The sequence below is a fragment of the Aquila chrysaetos genome, chromosome Z (genome assembly GCF_900496995.4).
Source record: "Aquila chrysaetos chrysaetos chromosome Z, bAquChr1.4, whole genome shotgun sequence".
NCBI classification, from domain to species: domain Eukaryota; kingdom Metazoa; phylum Chordata; class Aves; order Accipitriformes; family Accipitridae; genus Aquila; species Aquila chrysaetos.
In genome coordinates this window covers 10,629,928-10,649,477 of record NC_044030.1, presented here as the reverse complement: position 1 = coordinate 10,649,477, position 19,550 = coordinate 10,629,928, and the positions used below count along the sequence as shown (strand labels likewise).

General features: G+C 45.2%; 2 protein-coding genes across 2 annotated transcripts in view; both read left to right on the top strand.

Annotated features, from left to right (window-relative positions):
- KIAA1958 (KIAA1958 ortholog) overlaps nt 1–3,271 on the top strand; it is a 75,918-nt gene extending 72,647 nt beyond the window's left edge. Inside the window, exon 4 of the transcript XR_005931501.1 lies at nt 3,017–3,271. The gene's annotated coding sequence lies outside the window, so the exon portion shown is untranslated. The remainder of the gene's footprint in view (nt 1–3,016) is intronic.
- Nucleotides 2,481–6,032, top strand: LOC115336675 (uncharacterized protein KIAA1958-like). The gene is given in 3 exon segments (XM_041120847.1): nt 2,481–2,511; nt 3,017–3,189; nt 4,095–6,032. Coding segments are annotated over 3 exon segments (1,182 nt in total). The 3' UTR covers nt 5,073–6,032.
- The last annotated feature ends 13,518 nt before the right edge of the window (nt 6,033–19,550 follow it).

Sequence of the window (19,550 nt, the reverse complement as noted above, 5' to 3'; positions counted from 1 at the left end):
CATACAGTTGCTGACAGGCAATGTTGGGCAAAGAGCTTTGTGGTTTGGTGTGTAGCCACTTAAGTCAGCAATGAAGGCAGGATGAGAATACCCTTACCTTTAAAAAGAGCCCGTGCACTGGTGTGCTTTTGAACCAAGATCCCATCCTTTTCCAGGACTCTTCCACACTGTCCAAGAATGAAAGGAATAAACTGTTTTCTCCCAGACAAAAGAAAGCAAATATTCATTATACTGATAAAAAAAAAGAGAAGCAAGGATGGTCTATTTCCTGCAGGAGTGGAAAATCAGGTAACTCTTGTTCCAGCCTTCTGATACAACACCCTTACAGATGGTAGCTGATACATGCTTGCCATCACAAAGTCATAATTCTATTTAATTTTTATTTTGTTATGCTAAGACTCCTTTGCTGCAAGTATTAGAGCTGCACGCTGCTCACAGTAGCCATCACTTTCTGATCTGGCTATACTCTCAAGTCTTAGAGCAACTCATGCCAATTTTTGTAGTTTCTGAGTTTATGAGGACAAGGTGTCCAGTGGGAAGAAAAAGAAAAAACATTACAGACTTTAATGGGCATCACTGTGCATAAGGTATGAAACATCCCCGAATGGCCATCTGGTATCCTGTTCTGGTGCAGGACTCACTGTCCCAGTTCAGGACTGAAGTAGCACTAATAACAAGCTGTTACTGTTAGCACTATCAAGTGTCAGAACTCACTCAAACCAGGTGCCCCAGTTTTGAAAATCTGGAATTTGGAGAAACCAGGAACTATGACTTAATTTCCTAGCACATGATAAACCCTGCTTTGGGAAGCCAGAAGCAATCTAAGTCTGTCTTCTGCTGTGGTTCAATAAGTTGCCCAAGTGATACTGTCATTCAGGAAATGGCCACCATAATTTTCAAAGCGAGGCCTGTCAGAAGTTAATCCCTGTGGGATTAATTGCAGTATGAGAACTTCACTGGGGCTGGTGCTGTTGTATATTCCAGGGCAACTGACATTGTATGGTTAGGCTCTTGATTTTAGTATGCTGTTTCCCAAAGTGCTCTTGGTGCTCTCAGAGGTAGTCCCCGGGTGAGCCAGCAGTGTGAGCCGGTGGCAGTTCGTGAGATGGCAATTTCAGAAGCAGAGTAGCAAGCAACTTGTGGGAAAATGTGGTGTGTGGGGTGAATGTTACCAATCCATGGGCTGGGCAAACAAACATCCTGGGAGGTGCAAAGCCTTATGGAGAACTGACTTAAGATTTTTTTATTGGTAGGGGGCAAACAGTGCCTGAACAGTCACTGCCAGAGGGTTGTAGCAAGGCCTGAGGGCACAAGAGGGCAAACCCTTGCCGAGGAGAGTGCTGGCAACTGAACAGCTCGTCATTTCCATCAGCATCCTGGCCTTTCTTTAGCAGTTGTCTGCCTAATAACTCACTGCACAAAGCTCGTGAAGCCATGGACCTGAAGATCTTCCACCAAGTTCATGCCACCTGAATTTGTCACAACACACCCCTTTGGCAGCACCATCCCTGGGCTAGCAGGAGAGCAAGGTGGCTGCCAGCCACCACAGGCAGTGGTCATCAGCACAGACAGAGGAGGATCATTTGCCATGAGCAAAGTTTGTAAACGCAGCTCAGTTTAGAAAAAGATACTTGCAGCCTACCTTTCAGATGGAAACAAGTCCTGTTTTTGTCCACTGACTAGTTGCAGTGTACAGAAGGAAGAGAGGGTTCCTTCAGTTTGTGAGACCTCTGCCCCTGGATGGGCTTGCATGGCAATGTGCATTTTTCAGATGTGCCCTCTGCATAGCATGCTTTTTTCCACCAATCCTTCGTGGAGTCTTCAGGAGGGGACCCTGGGCTGTCAGGGTTCTGCAGACCACAGACTGGGGACTCATGTTATAGAAGTGTCCAGAGCTCAGAGGATCAGACAACATGCTTACATTGTTAGCCTGTGCATGGTGCAACTGTTCAGCATTGCAGCTTGTTTTGCTTACAGTGGGTTCTTCAGTGGGTTTATGCTGTTCCTTTATCTTTTATATACTATATTAACAGCAAAACCTGCAACAACAGAAACCTCTTTTTAAAATCACCTCTTTCTAGTGTGCAGAGTTACACCTCTGGGGCTGCAGTAACAGTCAGTTGTGGCTGCAGAATTGAAGGTTAGAAGGAGACCTCCAACATCTCCCTCCTCTTATGTGTACTACTTCTTCCTTTTTCCTGCCACGCTGAGATGATCATCGTGGGGATCACTAGGTCAGTGCATGGATGTTCAGAGCAACCTTTCACAGCTAACGTGCATTGGGCTACAAAATCCATTAGCTTCAGCCCTGTAAAAAGTAGACTTAAAGTATAGTGGATATAATAAAATTATAGTAGTATCATAAAAATGTATTACTCTTTCATAGAGGATATTAAGTGTCTGAACATCTATAAAAAGGTTCTCCATCAATCCTCTACTTTCAGTTCCTGCCTGTGGGGCTGAGGCTCTCCTTTTAAGAAATGCACACTACATGTCTACACTTAACTCATGGTATTCATCAAGATGCACCTGCCTTTGTTCCACTGAAGCAACAGGGCCTGATCCTGTTGTGCCTAACAGGGAGTAGAAAGTGGGTATGAGTGGAAAATCCTACTTGGTTAGCATTGCCTGTCCAACTTGCACAGACACCATGGTGGTGTGACACACCAGCAGCACAGAGTCAGGCTGTATAGGAATAGGATGAGTTTTTGTCATCCTTCCACTGTTTCTGCAGCAAGGTAAAAGATGCTGTGTTACTCCCTCTCTATTACTAGCTCTGTGTGGCAGTACATTTTTAGCTTTGCAGCAGCCTTAGGGTGACTTCATGTTGGTGCCCTTCCTGCTGCATCTGAGTTTTCAGCACACAAACTCGTGGAAAATGGTCAGGGAAGTACTGTGTGTCATCTTTCCTAAATTCCTCACATTTTGTGAAAAACACCGAGTTGCTCTTAGCCAGAAATGGTGGCAGCATGTCACTAGGACAAGCTATTTTTACCCCCTTTTATTTGTTTTCTAGTGTATTCAACTAAGCTCAACAAGTTTCCCATCTTTAATTTTGATGATGACCTCAGATACCTGTGTATCAGTGCCGTGAGCCCCAACACCACCAAGGCCACCCTCTATGCTCTCAATGTGTGGAGATACTGGTGCATGACCAAAGGACTCAGAGATTACATGGACATCACTAAGGTCAGAAAACTTAGCAAAATACTGTTTTTTCAGTGGTGGGAGCCAGCCCTCCTCGTCAATGAAGTTATCATGAAGTTTGAAAGGAGATGGGATTTCAGCCTTCTTCACATCCTTGTGGTCTTGGGGACCTTCCAAGTTTCTTTTAATAAAGCTGTAACCTTTTCTAGTTCACACCATGTTGCCTTTATGGTTGAGCCAGTAGCTTGGAAACCCAGGGTGATACTAAAGATTTTCATGTACATGACACTTGTACACAACCTTGGCCTCATGCTGCCATGTGACAAGATTTCCTGCTGTTACCCTAAGGACACGCTGTTTGCATGATTTCCGCTCCCAGAGCTAGCCAATGCAATTCAGAGCATTTGAGGACTTTTCTCCAAAAATGAACTCCCAGCAAAATAAGCGTGCACACCAAAAATAAAGACTGTGGCTAAGGGCCAAAGTACAAAAAAGCCCCACTCATATTTTTATAGCTAAGTTTCTCTGTTAGGTTGATCTAAGCCATTGGCAGGCTAAAGCAGCCTGACTGGCAGCCTGACTGCAATACTGACATCTCATGGCCAAAAGAAGAAGTTACTGCTGCTTCTCCTTTTTCTCCTCCTCCTCCTCCTCCTTTTCTTTCTCCTCCTCCTCTTCCTTCTTTGACTGAAAAGTTTCCATATGTACCATATTACTGCAAAAGTATAGAGTACTACACCAAAGTAGTAGGTCACACATTTGCACCTCAGTGTGACTGAAACCTTCATTCACTTCAAAAAAGCCAGGAATTTGGCTCCTTTCTCCTGGATATGGATTTCTACAGCTGGTGCAAAAGTGGTGCCAGCCAGTGAAATGCATCTGGTCTGCCTGAACATCCTTACACCATGGGGTTTCATTGCATCTCTTTTGCTTAGATAAACACGTAGCCTCTTCCCAAGACTCTAAGGGGCTGCCCAGAAACAACTTCTGGGGAAGCGTGGAGGCTGTGGCAGGTTTCTTCAGACAGAGCATGGAGAATCCTTAAACGTGTCTTCCCCATCTGTGTTGCATTTCCTTCCGATACATACCTTGACACATCTTTCCACTTCCTCTTGTTCCAGATCCCAGCAGTGAAGCTCAATGAACTCGTGGAGGACTTTTACATCACCGTGAAGAAAACAGATGGGTCTGGCTTTCTAGCCATGTCCCTCCATGCTATCCGATGAGGCCCGGACTGGATCCTCAAGAATGCAGGTGCTGGTTTCTCCGTCACCAGCAGCAACTTCAGCTCTTCCACCAGAAATCTCAAGGAGAAGCTTAAGGTCCTGAGCAAGACTGGGATGTCTGGTGCCCACTCGTGCAACGTTGTCTAATTCTCCCTTTCTGATGAGGAAGAGATGTGGAGGACAGGATGCCTGGGAGATGACAGCCCCGTAGCCCTGCTGTCCATGGTGGTGAAATACAACAGCCAGTACCTGAACGTACGAACCTTACAGGAGCATGTGGACTTAATGTTTGGCGACATTGAATTGCTCAAAGACGCCCAGAACAGGCCATTTTTTGCCAGAACGGATAGTGTGAAGCAAGAAAACAGGGTGAATGTAAACAGAGCACATTACGGCCAGATCTACCATGAGCACTCAAAAGGGCACAAGCTCTGCCCATACTGCCTCCTCTACAAGGAGCACATACACTGACCCCTGTCGCAGATGGAGGCCAAGTCTCCCTTCTACCTGACAGCCCAGAAGGAGGTCCGTGGCATGGGGAGCGTCTGGTACGAGGAGCAGAGGATGGGGCTCCGCTCCCTCAGAGGTGTCGTCCCCAAGCTGGCGAAGAAAGTGAAGCTGGAGCACTGTGAAAATTTTACTTTTGTCTCCTTCACTCAGGCTTCCAGGAAGTTTGTCCCTCTTAGCTCCTGCCAGTAACTCTGTCCTCTGTCTGCTCTCACCAGCCAGTGTCCCAAGAAAGTGCTTCGCCCAGTAGCTTTAGTGTGATGTGAAGAGGGTGAGCTGCTTTCAAACAAGAGCAAGAAGTGGAAAGACGGGACATTAAATTCTTCCTGAGGAGGACTGCACATGGTGCGGTCCCATTTGGGGGATGAATACAGCCTTGTTCTGAAAACCAGGGGGGCAGTGGTCTCCTTCACCACCGCCCAGTCTCCCGAGCAAAGAGGTGGTGGAGAGCTTTTTCCTCATTGGAGGCAGCAGTGTGCGTGTGTATCATGGACTTTCCTCCTTAGCAAGCATAGCTAGGCAAAAGGAGACTGAGTTTTGGGGACCAAAAACTCTTGAAGCAGAAGTGCCTATGCTTTCTTTCAGAACTACTGTGCAAAAATTACTCTGTTCTGAACCACATTTTTCGATGGTTCACAGTCTTCTCCACTTGTCTGGTGTATTGGAAATATAGATATTTTTCAATACCTGGTCATTTACACTGGATCTGTACGTACTGCTAGAAACTGCTATCGGCTTTACCAAATAAGAAACAAACAGATGAAATTAATTACAGTATCCCCAAAGGACAGCACTTTCATTCAGTCATTTATAAATGGTGAGCACTTAACTAAAAAATCAGCAGTTTCGGGCTGTCCAGGTTTTGAGACATCCTAAAGGGGGCTTTTATCAGAAGTAAAATGCTCAGCATCTTTTGAAAATGAAAGCACTCTAAGGCGTCTCAAGTCTGGCATCCAAATGATGTAATTTTCAAAAATCAGTGGTCAGTTGTAAAAATAATTGCCTTAAACTTCTACCCCTACAGCTTGGTCCACTTTCTGTTGAGAGGAAACCTTCATTTCAGCTCAAGGTGTGGCAAGCCTTTAAGTCACAGAAAAGAAAACCTGAAAGACCTGAAACAGAGTTGGGGACATGCAATTTGGTGATGTGCAATCTGCTTCTATTCTAATGGAAAGAAATGGCAGTTCTTTTTCCCCCGGGTTTCAGGACTGTGAGAGGGTTGATGAGGTTTACTGAGCCTACTATACAGCCATTGATTTTCTAGTACTGTATAACACCTTGAAATCACAGCTTCAGTGCAATAGATACATGATTGCAAAGATAAAATAATGACATTTAGCTATACTTTTTTTGAAAGACTGCTTTGCCCTCCCCCAAATTGCTTGAATTATCTTTTTTTAAATATTAGTTTGATTTGTAGGATCTCTATGTTGTAAAATAGAATATTGCTCCTGCCTTTTACATGCTTTTGAACAGCATTATTTTAATTTTAAAAATGTAATTAGCTGGCTATTGAAACACAGAGTAGCATCAACTTTAGCAGGGGAAATATCTGCTAGGAAAAGCTGCTACCTACAACCCTCACAGGCTGTGGACATTATTTCCCACTGTCAGGGTGGTTTTTTAAGGTTCTGATGCTGTGAAGCCTTGGCAGCTTTTGCTGGAGGAGGCAGAGGATGCTCAAGATTTCCAGACAAGCTCATGTGATGGAAATAGGAGCTTCTTCCTGAACAGGGTTTCAGGTATGCATAGAGGAAAAATACTATTTGTCATAATTTTCTTTTGTTTCATGGGCGATCATAAGGGGCATTCCCTGTTAAAAAATACCATTCTGAGTCCTGCAGAGCAAATCACGAGCTAAGACTGAGGAAAAGCAGAAGCTGGGCTGGGATAGGGTTTGTCTTTGAAAGGAGCAGAAGCTGTTCTAACACAAACCATTTTGAAACCTGAGTGCACTCAGAAAATCAGACTCTGTTCGGTAACTAATCGAGGAACCTGTTTTCTTCAGAGGTGCTGACCTGCTGGATCTCCTCCTGCAGTCACTGCCACAGAGCAGTTCCCAGGCTGGGACCTTCTGGTGGCTGTTGGCAGTAAAAGCAGGCATGGTGAGGTCTTCTCAGGCACAAATAGGAGGTATGAAAGCCAGTGGCTGTTCCTCTAATCTCTAGAAGTTTTTTGCCCTTAATTTCTCTGCTCAGTTGAAGTGGCTGTATTTGGTGGGTCAGGAATGCTCTGTGGTGGGCTCCAGAGTCCTGGCGCTGTGGCAGCACAGGATGGAGGGTTTCCTTGAGAAGACCTCAGCTCCCTTCTCTGCCCGTGTGCCCAGGGGAAACCTGGCATTGCAGGAGAGGTGGGCACTTGCCTGGGTTTAGACCTCTGCAAAACGAACAGCTTGTTCCATATATTAGCGGAGGGAACATACAGAGCAGTAGAACTGTTTGCTTTAAGGCATGGTGATAGGGAGTGCTGTAGTTTCTCTCAATGATTGCAAGATTCTCCCTGTTCCCTCCAACAGTGTCAAGGAACTAGGAGCAGTGGCTGTAATGAAACAGCATTCCTCTACACATGCGTATGTTGTTTGTAAGAGTCAATAAATATCCAAGGAAAGCATTTAGCTTATGTCCAGTATCCCAAGCAGGACGATAGTTCCTTTTCCATGTTTTGCAAAGGACTGAATATTCTATATATGAAAACTAAGTAAATCCCCAGGGTTGGTAGGTATCATACAATTCAGACTGACTTTGAGTTACCCTGTTTGTTGTCCTGTTCTTGTTCTCCTGCAGTGGCATCTGATACCATGGAGGAAATGCTCACAGTGCATCAGAGTACTATGAGGGTTTTTTTTAATAGTGATATGAAGTGAGTGGAAAAGAGAAAAAAAATGTTGGAGTGCTTTTGTGAAGAAGAGTTGGTCTTGATTTTGTTTCACAGTATGTCTTATTCCTTTGTCTGATGTCCCTGAGTTTGACAATTTGATGTCTCTCTTCTCACTTACAAGCAGTGTTTGTTCTGAAATAAAAGCAGTATCGCATTTGTAAACTGTGGAAACATTATGAACTGAACTGTTACAGAAAGTACTCGGCTATGGAGAAGAACATGTGGTGTTTAACTGTCAATTTTTGTCACAAGGAATATTTGCCTATTAGCCAAACTTCTTCTTCAGTACTGTGCTGGTTTTGACTGGGATAGAGTTAATTTTCTTCGTGGTAGCTGGTATGGGGCTATGTTTTGGATTTGTGCTGGAAACAGTGTTGATAATTCACGTGCGTTTTAGTTATTATTTAGTTAAACAGTGAGAAGGACTTGCTCCTATTGAAGACAGATGCTGCAGCGTCCACAGGGCATGTCTGGCTCATCCCATGACCTAGATTGAGTAACCTTATGCAAAGGAAAAACAAAACATGAACTTACCAGGACTGCAGATCACCAGGTCAAAATTAGGGAAGTGAAGGGAGACAGAGAGCTGCAAATCCTATACTCACATCTCCACGAAGGAGTCTAAGGTACAGGAAAATATTACCTAGAAAAAACTCTGCTTGGAAGGACACTCAGGCCAGGAAACAAGGAAATACCTCCCAGCCTCAACCAGCAGCCCCAAGTCCAGATGTGGGAGGTCTGCAGGGCCACAATCAAGTATGGTGTGCTAGTTATTGAATATTTTTCTGCTCTGAAGGAAAACCTTGCCTTGAACTCTACACCTCTCTGAGTAATTTGTTCCCCGATAGAAACAAGAGCTCTCATTATTGGCGATAATGCTAGGGTGATGTCCTGGTTTCAGCTGGGATAGAGTTAACTGTCTTCCTAGTAGCTGGTACGGTGCTATGTTATGAGTTCAGTATGCAAAGAATGTTGATAACACTGATGTTTTCAGTTGTTGCTAAGTAGTGTTTAGACTAATGTCAAGGATTTTTCAGCTTCTCATGCCCAGCCAGCGAGAAAGCTGGAGGGGCACAAGAAGTTGGGAGGGGACACAGCCAGGGCAGCTGACCCAAACTGGCCAACAGGGTATTCCATACCATGGGACGTCACGTCTAGTATAGGAACTGGGAAGGGGGGGGTGGGGAATCGCCGCTTGGGGACTAACTGGGTGTCAATCGGCAGGTGGTGAGCAATCGCACTGCGCATCATTTGTACATTCCAATCCTTTCATTATTGCTGTTGTCATTTTATTAGTGTTATCATTATCAATATTAGTGTCTTCTTTTCTCTTCTATTAAACTGTTCTTATCTCAACCCACAAGTTTTTCTTCTTTTCCCGATTTTCTCCCCATGCCACTGGGTGTGGGGGGAGTGAGTGAGCAGCTGCGTGGTGCTTAGTTGCTGGCTGGGGTTAAACCATGACAGGTGAGAAAAGCAACTGGGCAACGGTGGAAGAAGAGGCAGGAGAACAGACAATTAATCAAGAAGTGCAGAGAGAAAACAGATGGCATTAGGGAAGAGTTGTGAGTGCAGGAAGCAGAGCAGAGCATCACAGAGCATTCCCAGTGGTCCCATTCCCCATGGTTCTAGGAGTGAATAGAGGGTGGTCAGAGCAGCCCTTCCCAGAGACACCAAGTGAACAGGGGATAGAGAAAGTCCTACAGCTGCAGAGAAGGTCCCTGCCTGGTGTCTGAGGGCCTTTAGTCATTCTCATGACAGCTGCAGCAGGGCCAGTCCCTGGGTGAGCCACCCATTCCTTAGGGTCCTGCCAAGACCCTTCAGGGCCTACCTGAAGGGGCCTGATCTGACATACGTCAGATGTACATCTGTAGATACGTACGGTGGGTAAGGTTGCTTTGCTGAGCTCACTGATGAGGTCTGTGGGAAAATGGAGCCTGTCTGGGGAAAACCAGTGAGAGGAGATGTGATCAAGTCATGTCACGCTGGAGTGAGAGAAGTAAGGTTGAGTCACAGTGGTTATTCTCAAAATAGAGCTTGTCTTACCTAGGTAAATGAAACCCAAATGAAACGGTATCAGTCATTGATCTCTCAGGAGCTTGGAGGATTCTGTCCCAGATCTGCCAGCCAAGGTCACAGGTGTGCTGGCAGTTGGAGAACAAGCTGTTATGCATGATCTTACTTGAAGAAGTCCCACAGACAATTCTGGAGTATTTTCTGTGCTTTGGGGTTCTTTCTGCCTTCTGCTGCTGCCGGTGTGGAAGGAGAGTCTACCTGGAATTAGTCCTGCGCAGTGTGGCTGGAGCTTTTTAATCTGGGGATTTTGAATAAAGCTGTTGCTTTTTAAAACTTACTCCCAGTTTGTCAGTGTGTGTTGGGAGCAGCTCAGGGTGAGGCCCAGCCAGCTGGGTATGAGTCCATGGGGCGGATTTCTGCTCTGCTTGGAAGATTAAACCTTAACCCTGCCCTATGAAGGTCTCTCACTTTGCTAGCAAAAACTCACCCAACACCTCCAGCATCTTGCTGAGATCCTCCTTGCTCTGTGTAGCGAGGACAGGACTTCACCCAATTTCCTGCAGTCTGGCTGTGCTGCTGCAAAGTAGCCTCTTTCCCAAGGGTGAGATAGTCACTAAGTTGGCTCGAAGCCTGCTGAGCACCCTCCTTAAAAACAGCAGGGTCTGTCAGTCTGCTCCAGCGCCTTCTGCTTTTTAGGGTTACCATCTGCATCACTGGGGTGCAGCTGCACACATGAACAGAGAGAGCAGCTGTGGGCTGGGGAGGAGATTTCTGGGGGCGAGGGTGGAGGAAGATGCTAACAGAGACTGGCGAGAACACCATGACATTTGAATGGCTCCTCTGGTATTATATGCTGGCTATTTTAAATGTGTACAAACTGAGAGGCCAGCTCATTACTGCTTTTCAAAGCAGTGGTGTTTTCTGGGGGGTACTTGCCTGTGCTTTATGTTGTTAAAGGAGAACATCTCTGCTTTAAACGCAGATATTATAGAACAAAGCTGTGATACCTGGGATAGTAGGTCTGAGGGGCAGGTTTGCCATTTATGTGAGCAGGTTCATTGTGAAATTGAGCAATGCCATGTTGATTACTCTGTTGTTAATTCAAATACAGCAGAGTGGGTAGGACAGTGTCCCCACAGGGACAGTCTGTTGCGTCTGGCGTCATTTTGACGCAACACCCAAGCTGACTCAAGCTGGGGTCAGAGCTTGGAGGAACATGCCAGTCTTTCTTTTTCCTTTCCTACTTGGTCACCTTGTTTTTTCATGAAGGATACACCTAAACTTAGAAACAGGCATTCATGTAGCACATGAACAGCTGTTGACCACAGCTGAGCAAAGCTTAAAATAGGGGACAAACAGGAGATGACAAACCTGTGTGCTGAAGCTGGCATCAGCTTCAGCAGCAAGCTCTTGTTTGTCAGAAGCAATCGCAGCTTGTCAGAAACAAGGATTTACTAGAAAGAAGTGGTCCAAGACGCAGCTCAAGCATTTACCGTCCAGACCCAAGTCCTTCTGACAGTGTCACTGAAAGCTGTGCAAGGAGCCATCCTGCACGTTTGTTGGGTGCACCATGTCTCTGAGCCAGACGACTTGCTCCCTAGCATTTCCCAGCAGTCCTGGCCCCAGGGGAGAGCCACCCTCTGCTGTTCATGACTGCTTGGCACTGAGGGGCTCACAGGGCTCCTGAGCACCCTAACAAGGGCTGGCCCTGGGCTGAGGCTGCAGAGCTCCTCCAGCAAGCAACCCTGCTCCTGCAAGGAAGCAGCACATTCCCCTGCCCTGAGGCTACCATGGGCTGGGGCTCCTTTGCACTCTTCTCCCCTTTGAGCAAAGCAATCAAGTCCTTAATTTCCCACCTCTGCCACACAGGGACATTGCTGCCTGGTGGGCATCCCTCCGGGTAATGAGTGTTTGATCCGCCTCCCATCATGGCCTTGTGACTGATATCTTCCTTATTGAGGCAGTGTCGTTTTTATGGCCTGATGGCACCCTGGAACATCTTGACTGATTTTGGCTGTACCTATTCCTTCACACCTGTGCAAGTTATGGTGACAGTGCACCCTCTCCCCAACAGTGTCGGCATTCTTATTTTTGGATGAAACCTAACTGGCTGCCAAGTCACACTTGGCTGCCCACTCAGATACTGCCTTGTGATCTAGTAACATGAAGTCCATGTCAAGGTGTTGTAGCCTTTCTCATCAGCCACTTGATTATTTTCCAGCTGTTTGCCACCAGCCTATTGAGATCTAATGGTGACCTCTATAAAGATAGTTGTTACTGCAGACTGCTGCAATACTAAATGGAGGTCAGCCTGAGACATGAATGCATTCACTCTATCACACCATATGAAAAATTCCCTGGCTACTAGGTGTCATTTATTTAGTTATTATCTGTAGAGATACAGCAGTTGTGAGGAAACCCAAATGACAGGACAAGCACATATTTTTTTCACACGCTTCTGGGGGAGATTCACTTTTACCATACCAATAGCATTGGCTTTTGTACTTGATATGGTTTGTACTTTTGACATTAACTTGCTCTAATAAAATCCTGAAATGTCCCTTGCCTACCTTAGACTTCTATAAAAATCCTGTTACAGCAAAATTATTTTTATAGTTCAACACTGCCTTCTTTTGCTCTTTGTAATGCTTCTCTGTAACACATGAAGAATTGCCACCTTGGAGCCTTTAAGCTGAATCACAGTGAGAAGTAAGACTTCATCTTTGTAGTGCTAGTCCTAGGGGACTGTTCAAATAGCTGGAGTCAATTTCTGAGAGGTCTCACATTTGACCTGTGCTCTGGAAGGTAGTGTCTTCATCCAGCCTGTTTCAGCCCTGATAGGGGCTTTAGCTGCTGGGCTTTTTTTCTGAGTCTTTCTGAACGCTGGAACAATGTGATATTCTATGATCGCTCACTGACCAAGACACTTGCAGGAGACCTGAATGTGCTCCATCCAGCCCCAAGAGCTGTATGGAATCAGCCTACGGTCCATACAGAGAGCTTTGACATCAGAGACATTGTCCCCAAAGCCATAGCAGTAGAGGCCTGGTCTTAGCCACGGTCTGTGATACGTGTGCCTTGTGGTACCTGCAGGGGAACTGTGAGTTCAGCACTTAGGCACTCTGGCAGGACTGGGGCTTCTGCTTGTTGACTGCTAAGGACCAAATGAAAACCACAGACCTAGGGCCACCGTAGGTAATAATCCAGTGAACAAATGCAAATGCACTGCTCCTTCCCTCCCCTGCTCTAGACTGGGACAACTAGTGACAGCAAAGAATACCCCACACCATATGTGCTGCTGATGCTCCATGGCAAATCCTGAGCACTGTGTATGCGATGCACAGAGAGAAGACCTGTGTAGGTTTAAGCTTGTAAAGGTCTCAGAGGAGGCCCATTTAGATCTTATGGGTATAGGCTGAGGAGCAAGGGAAGCCCTGAACTTGGGAGGGAAAAATGTACATTTTTGCCTTAAGACATTTTGAATTTCAGCTGCACTGTGTGTACTTGCCTTCATGCCAGGTGCTAACACTTGGAAGTGGGGCTCTTGGTCTGTTTTTGGTGTGATTCAGAGCTCTGTAGGCAGGTCTGAAGAAACTACCACACATCACTACGGGACTCATCTTCCCCTGGGATAGGTCCCAATGCTTTGAATAGAAACATACCCTACAACTCACATTGGGGATTTCATTCCCCAGTGGTGCATGAAGCAGCAGTGTAGGATTATGTCTCCAGGAGATACAGCTAAGTGCTGTTTAGCTCAGGGAGATTTTTTCAACAGGATATTAAAGACCAGAAGGGTAGTGGGGATAAATGCTGTGAGCAGCTAAAGTGCCTCCTGCCTTGACACCTAGGCTTTGAATGATTTGACTGCATCTTGAGGAACGGTCTGGGACCACTCTTGGGCAAGTGAGAGTATTGCTAAGCTTCTTTGGAAACCAGTATCTCAAGTCAGGTATGGGGTGTCCAAAAGCATCATTACTGAGAGTCAAAACCACTTCAAAACAGTTTCTTGAGATATGAAAAAAGTACGCCATCTTTGGAGGCTTTTGCACTCTTGCTTTTCTAGAGTTGTGTCCCCTATGGAAACACTCTCAGCTCTCTTCCAGTGAAATTCCTCTTTCTACCTTTTTATCTAAGTTGTTTTTAAGTGTAGATGATTGATCCTCAGAAAGGGATATTAAAAAATATTTTGGGAAAAAAGGAAATAAATAAAAAAAACCCCTATAAGCTGTTTGAGGTGGTTTACCCTGCTGTTCAGATGTGCTCCAGGGCAGATTGTGATGAGAGAACAGTGGGGAGAGAAGCTTAAAGGGGTGTGATAAACAGCAGATTTATGTGTGTTAAGTGAATATATCACTACTGCAGTGACATAAATGTATACATTTGTAGAGCACTGTATGTGTTCTGCTTTACAATTAATCTAGAAAGCATGACTAAAAGCTTATCCTGCCACAGACATTAGAGAACCTATCAACTGTAAGAACATGCATGTGTTTCTACAATGCAAGATGGGGGGACGTGCAGTAATGAGGACATTGCGGGTGGGGGCTGTCCTTTCTTTTTAAGGTACTTTACCACTGAGATCTGCTAGGCTCAGAGAATGGGTGCAATCTGATGACACTGGGCATCATCAGCACATACTGAAGAGAAGAGAAGGTAGTTGATGGGCCATTGTTATATGGAGATTTGGGTTCTCACCTGTTCTCTGCCAACACATAACTAGATGGCCTCAGCAAGGCACTTCCCCTTTCTGTGACTCAGTTTATGCTTCTGTTCCGTGAGGGAAACAACAGCTACTGCTTGATAATGTTCCTCCACAAACCTGGGGACAGAACAATGTCAAGGAGGTGGTCTGCACTTGGAACAAACACTCTCATTGCAAGGAGTGCTCTACTGCGAGATTATAGACGTTCCCACCTTTTCCCTGCCACATCAGAATAAAGCAGAGCACCATGGCATAATTGTCGATCATCATCTGACTACTAATGAGAGTAAAATCTTTCAACTGATCTACCTGCAACTGGAATCCCTAAGTCACCAAAGGATGATTCTTCCCTCACCTGAGTTTTGAATTCTTTTCACTTCCAAATCCAGACGCTGAACACAAAAGAATTAAAGACACAATTCCCACCTGTTTTGTGAAATACCAACATTATGAGATGCAGGAAAGCTAACATTTGCTGGTAAATAATGCATTATATGTCAAACTGGTAAGAACCACAGCAGTGATTCAGTGTTTTGCTTTGTTCCTTGTGAAAATGGTCTCAGTTTTGAAAAGCTGTCATATTTATGGGGGACTGCAAAGTGCATTTTGTAACTCACTGTAAATATTGTTTATGGGGATATTTCTGAAATCAATTTGGCTGTCAGATAGAAGGCTGTATAATTTACACTATACTGTATGCGCTAGGAAATCCCATAGGTATATTTCCTTCTGCCACGTGAAACCAATATCGTAGGAAATAGCTTACAGGAAAGAAAAACAGAGTCAGGGAGGGGGAAGAAGGCCAGGCATTGGCTTTCACTGCTGTAAGTAATAAATGCAACAAAGAGATCTATAATGACATATCTACATGGAATGCACAATGCATACTGAACACACATTGTAGAACTGGGCGGCGGTGAATTGTTGTCTGATGGAAATTTGTGTCCTGTGAGCTAGGGAAAAGCCCTGTATTAATTCCATTTGGGTGTCAACTGCAGAGAGGAGATGTAGCCTCCTCATCTCATTTCAGTTTGGCATTATGCTTGTCCTGACCATGCATAAAAATACTCACTAGCATGGAATAGGTTGGTCAGGAAAATGCCTTTCTCAGCCTCTCTCTTTGGAACTGATCCTGTTTAGATAGACGATGAGTATTTACTGGCTTGGAGCAAAACTGGCCTTGTTACCTTATGTGTCAGGCTCTCACCTGGCCTGTGGAAAACCCTGGGTCAAGTCCTTGTTCCAATGATTATTTCACCATTTATCCAAAGGGAAGGAGCTCCGTCAGAGGAGACTGTGAGCACACTGCCTTTGTAAGCATGAATCTGGGTGCTATCCTGTGGTATAGAGGTCAGGTTCATTCTCCAGGCCTTGGACGAAGCGGCACACATACTGCTCCTGGGTGGTGAACTTCTACATCTGGGGTTTCTTGTTGCCTTCTCAGATGATCTGAGAAGGACCAGCACAGAATAAGAATATTCTGAAGTCCCAAGAGCTTCCTTGGAAAGGGAGAAGTATTCTTCACGCAGCTCTAATCATCATTTTGCATTTAAGGTGTTTAAGGTGACATTTGCCCTTCCCAGCAGAGAGCTGGAGTTTGAGGCTGCCTCTGGAAACAAAGAGGGACTGAGATCTCTCCAGGGCTAAAAGGATGGAGGTGCTCCCACATGGACAATGCAAACCTATGTTGGAAAACAGCACTGGCATCTCACCTTGCAGCCCCTAGGCCCACAAGAGAAACCTTCATCTAATCACCATCCACCCACTTTGCCCCCTTTTTGCAACCCTTACAATCCAGTGGCAAAAATAAGTTTCTGTGAATGCTTTGCCAATTGCCTTCCACAGGGTCAGAGCCTGGGGATGAGACAGACTGCCTGCATGAGGGCTGCACACGCTCTGTGGGTAAGGGCAGGGAAGGCTTACCTCCCTCACCTTAGTCTGTCCCCCAGAGAGCTCTGGAATGAGATGGCTTAATGTGAGCTTTATCAGGTGGTGTTGGTGCTTACCTAATCTAAGTTCACCAAAATCAGGTAGCATCCCTCACTCATGTCAGCAGGCTGGGGCTCAGGCTGGAATTGGCCAGCATTTCTTTTGAATTGGCTTGCCAAACTCTAGGCAATCAAATGTCACTCTCCAATAATAACAGAACTGTTTAAGTGCTGCCAAAGACAACTTCCTCATCAATGACTCTGAGTACATTAGGGTAATACTGAGCTACCCAATAGTGTCATGAACCTTTTTGCAGCTGAACACACTCTCCAGGTTCCCAAAAGTAACTTTCTGATCCCAGTCTTGCTTGCATCTGTCAAGAAATGTAACTACATCTTGTTCAGTACTGAAATAGAGCTTCATTAAAGCACATTTGCTATGGTATAACAAGGTAGCTGAGGTAAGGGATACTGCAAGGAAGGGAGGCTGATGAGAAGGAAGAAGTGGAGTTGGAGGAGCAACACAACTGAGAGAGATGAATGTGTGTGGTAAAGGAAGAAATGGTAGCACTGACAGGTGTTACCCTAGAAAGTCTTAGGAAAATACTGAAAAGACTTCCAAAGGACCAAAAGAGTACAATAAACAGGTCAGCTAGAATCACAGACCTCATTAGCACGGAAAGGCTGGAAAGTAATAATCACGGGACCAAGAACCGCCATGTTTCCTATCTGCTTCAGGGCTCAGTTACTGTATTGAAGTGTCTTCAGCCATGTGTTGAGGCAAACAGTTTGCTAAGACCTGGAGAATATCACTGAGCTGGGGTTTTGGATAAGCGATCATTTATTAGATTTGAGACTTCCCACTCTTAGATGGCTGAATATCACCTGCTACCCTTAACACATGTGAACAGAAGGCATTGTCAGAAAGCTCCACTGAGTGGTGCTGGCATCGTGCTCTCTTCTGATGTACTTACTGTAGCACCACTGCTAAAACCCCGATGTGGGGACCAGGACATCATACTGGCAGCTCTCTCTGAAACCCTGTCTCCGAGTTTATCATTAGAATAAGATACAAAGTAGCACAGGGGATATTACTATAAATGGGAATTATTCTTTTGCAGTTGCCCTAGGAATGCTCAACTGAAAGGAAAACCAGTAACAGAGGTTGAACCAGCAGTATTCGCCACTATAAATGACTTCCTGTGCTTAGCAGCTTGTCTCATGTCAGGACTCCACTGTGCCAGGTGATGAACAAACACATCGACGAAAGATGGTCTACCCAAAACAACAGGATAATCAGGCTTGTTTGCTGACAGAGCAAACTGACTGGTTCACGATAGTAAATGTGAAAGTGGTTAGGCCTGAATCTTTCAAAAACATTCTGTGTGTGTCTGTGTGAGAGACTGGGACATATATCCAGGCTTAGCTCAGAGGGTAACTTAGACTTTGAAAACCTCGAAGTCCAGGGAAGCAGGATATACTCAGAATGGAGTAGCTTCAAGGCAAGCCAGCACAATACACCTTCATTTGGATGGGACAGAAACCATCTGGTTCTTAGGGGGGCTGCCAGGGTCGCTGGCACTGCAGCATGCACATCAGCCAGTTGTACACAGGTGAGTGCATGGGCATTTTGCTTTCCTTGGACTAACAAGCCATCTGCTAGGGCAGAGTTTGAAAACATATATATGACTCTTGGTGTGTCTCTTCTTGACAGGCTGTAATGATCCATGGCTGCAAACACGCAATCCTCCTGACCCCTGCACCAGCTGTCAGCCAGCTGCCCACCGCTCTTGCTGGCAGAGAAACATGGAGACAGCAGCTTTGGCCTAGGCCCACATCTGGCCATTCCCACTTCCACAGGTGGCCACCCACTGACAGATGGAGAAGGTCTACAGTCATCCAGGTCGACAGACGCTCTAATGTACTTCTACTTAGGGCATGAAACGATGGCTAAACTCCAGCATAATGGTCACTGTTGCAAAGAAGAAAGTACACTTGCCTTGCTTCCAAACACTGAGTATAATACTGCTGTCTTTTTATCACCATCTTCCCTACCCAAAATTTCAAACATAAAAGGCCCAAACTCTGCTGTACTTTGTTGGCTTCACCATCTGAAAAAAAACCCAAACCAAACCCAAGCACTAGCTATCCGTGAAGCAAAGACAAACCAGAAACCAAAGAGCTCAGCACCTCCTAGGAGGCGGAGATGAGCCAGCTGCTGGTGTGGGATGGAGAGTGATAGTCTCCAGATGATGCCTCACACCAGCTCACTAATTAGGAGCTAATCCTGACAACTCCACAGGCTTTCTGTGTACCTGCAGGCATTGCAACCCCTTTACAATTTTCTCCATCTGCAAAACTGAAGATAACAGTAACTTACTTCGCCTCATGTAAGGATTCAGGTAATGCACTAAAAAAAAGCTTCTGAAGATGTAAAGATGTATGTCCATAAATCTAAATATATGTTTTACAATGAGACATCTTTCCCTACTGAAAGAAACACTCTACCAACTGGTAATACACATATGCTAATGTACAGTGCAATGTATATGCATAGTGAAAGTGGCCTGCAAGCTTGTGACTTGCACTTTTAAATGAACCAGTACAACTCTTGGGACAAAAGTAAGGTAGATTCTGAACAATTTTCAGACACAGTCTACAAAACGTGCATGCCAAAAGTAGCATCCACTGACACTAAAATAGCCACATTAGAGGCCTTAATGAGAACTGTGCCACCACCTTTCATAATTCAATGCCTGAATGAACCTGGCAGAGTAGAGTAACTGAGAAGAGCCATTTCCTCACCAGTAGTTAAGTATCATTTTTCATAATGTCCCACTCCACTAATCAAGTTTTCTCCACTTAATGCATTGAACCTGCTTTCTTCCTCTCTGAAAAAACCTGTATTCAAGGAAGGAGTGTAAAAATCATTTCCCCAGGGAAGTATGTCACTTGATTCCTTCTACCAAGAGCAAGAACCAGGAAACAAGGAGAAGGTGTTGCCCTTGTAAAAAGTCTGGGGCAAGCTCTGTGGTTCCAACAAATGCAGAAATTCACTGGAGGAAGCTTTTAACTCAATAGCATGTGAAATCCACTTTGCCAACTAGTCTTCAAAGTTACCGTTCACTACAAAAAGCCCCATAC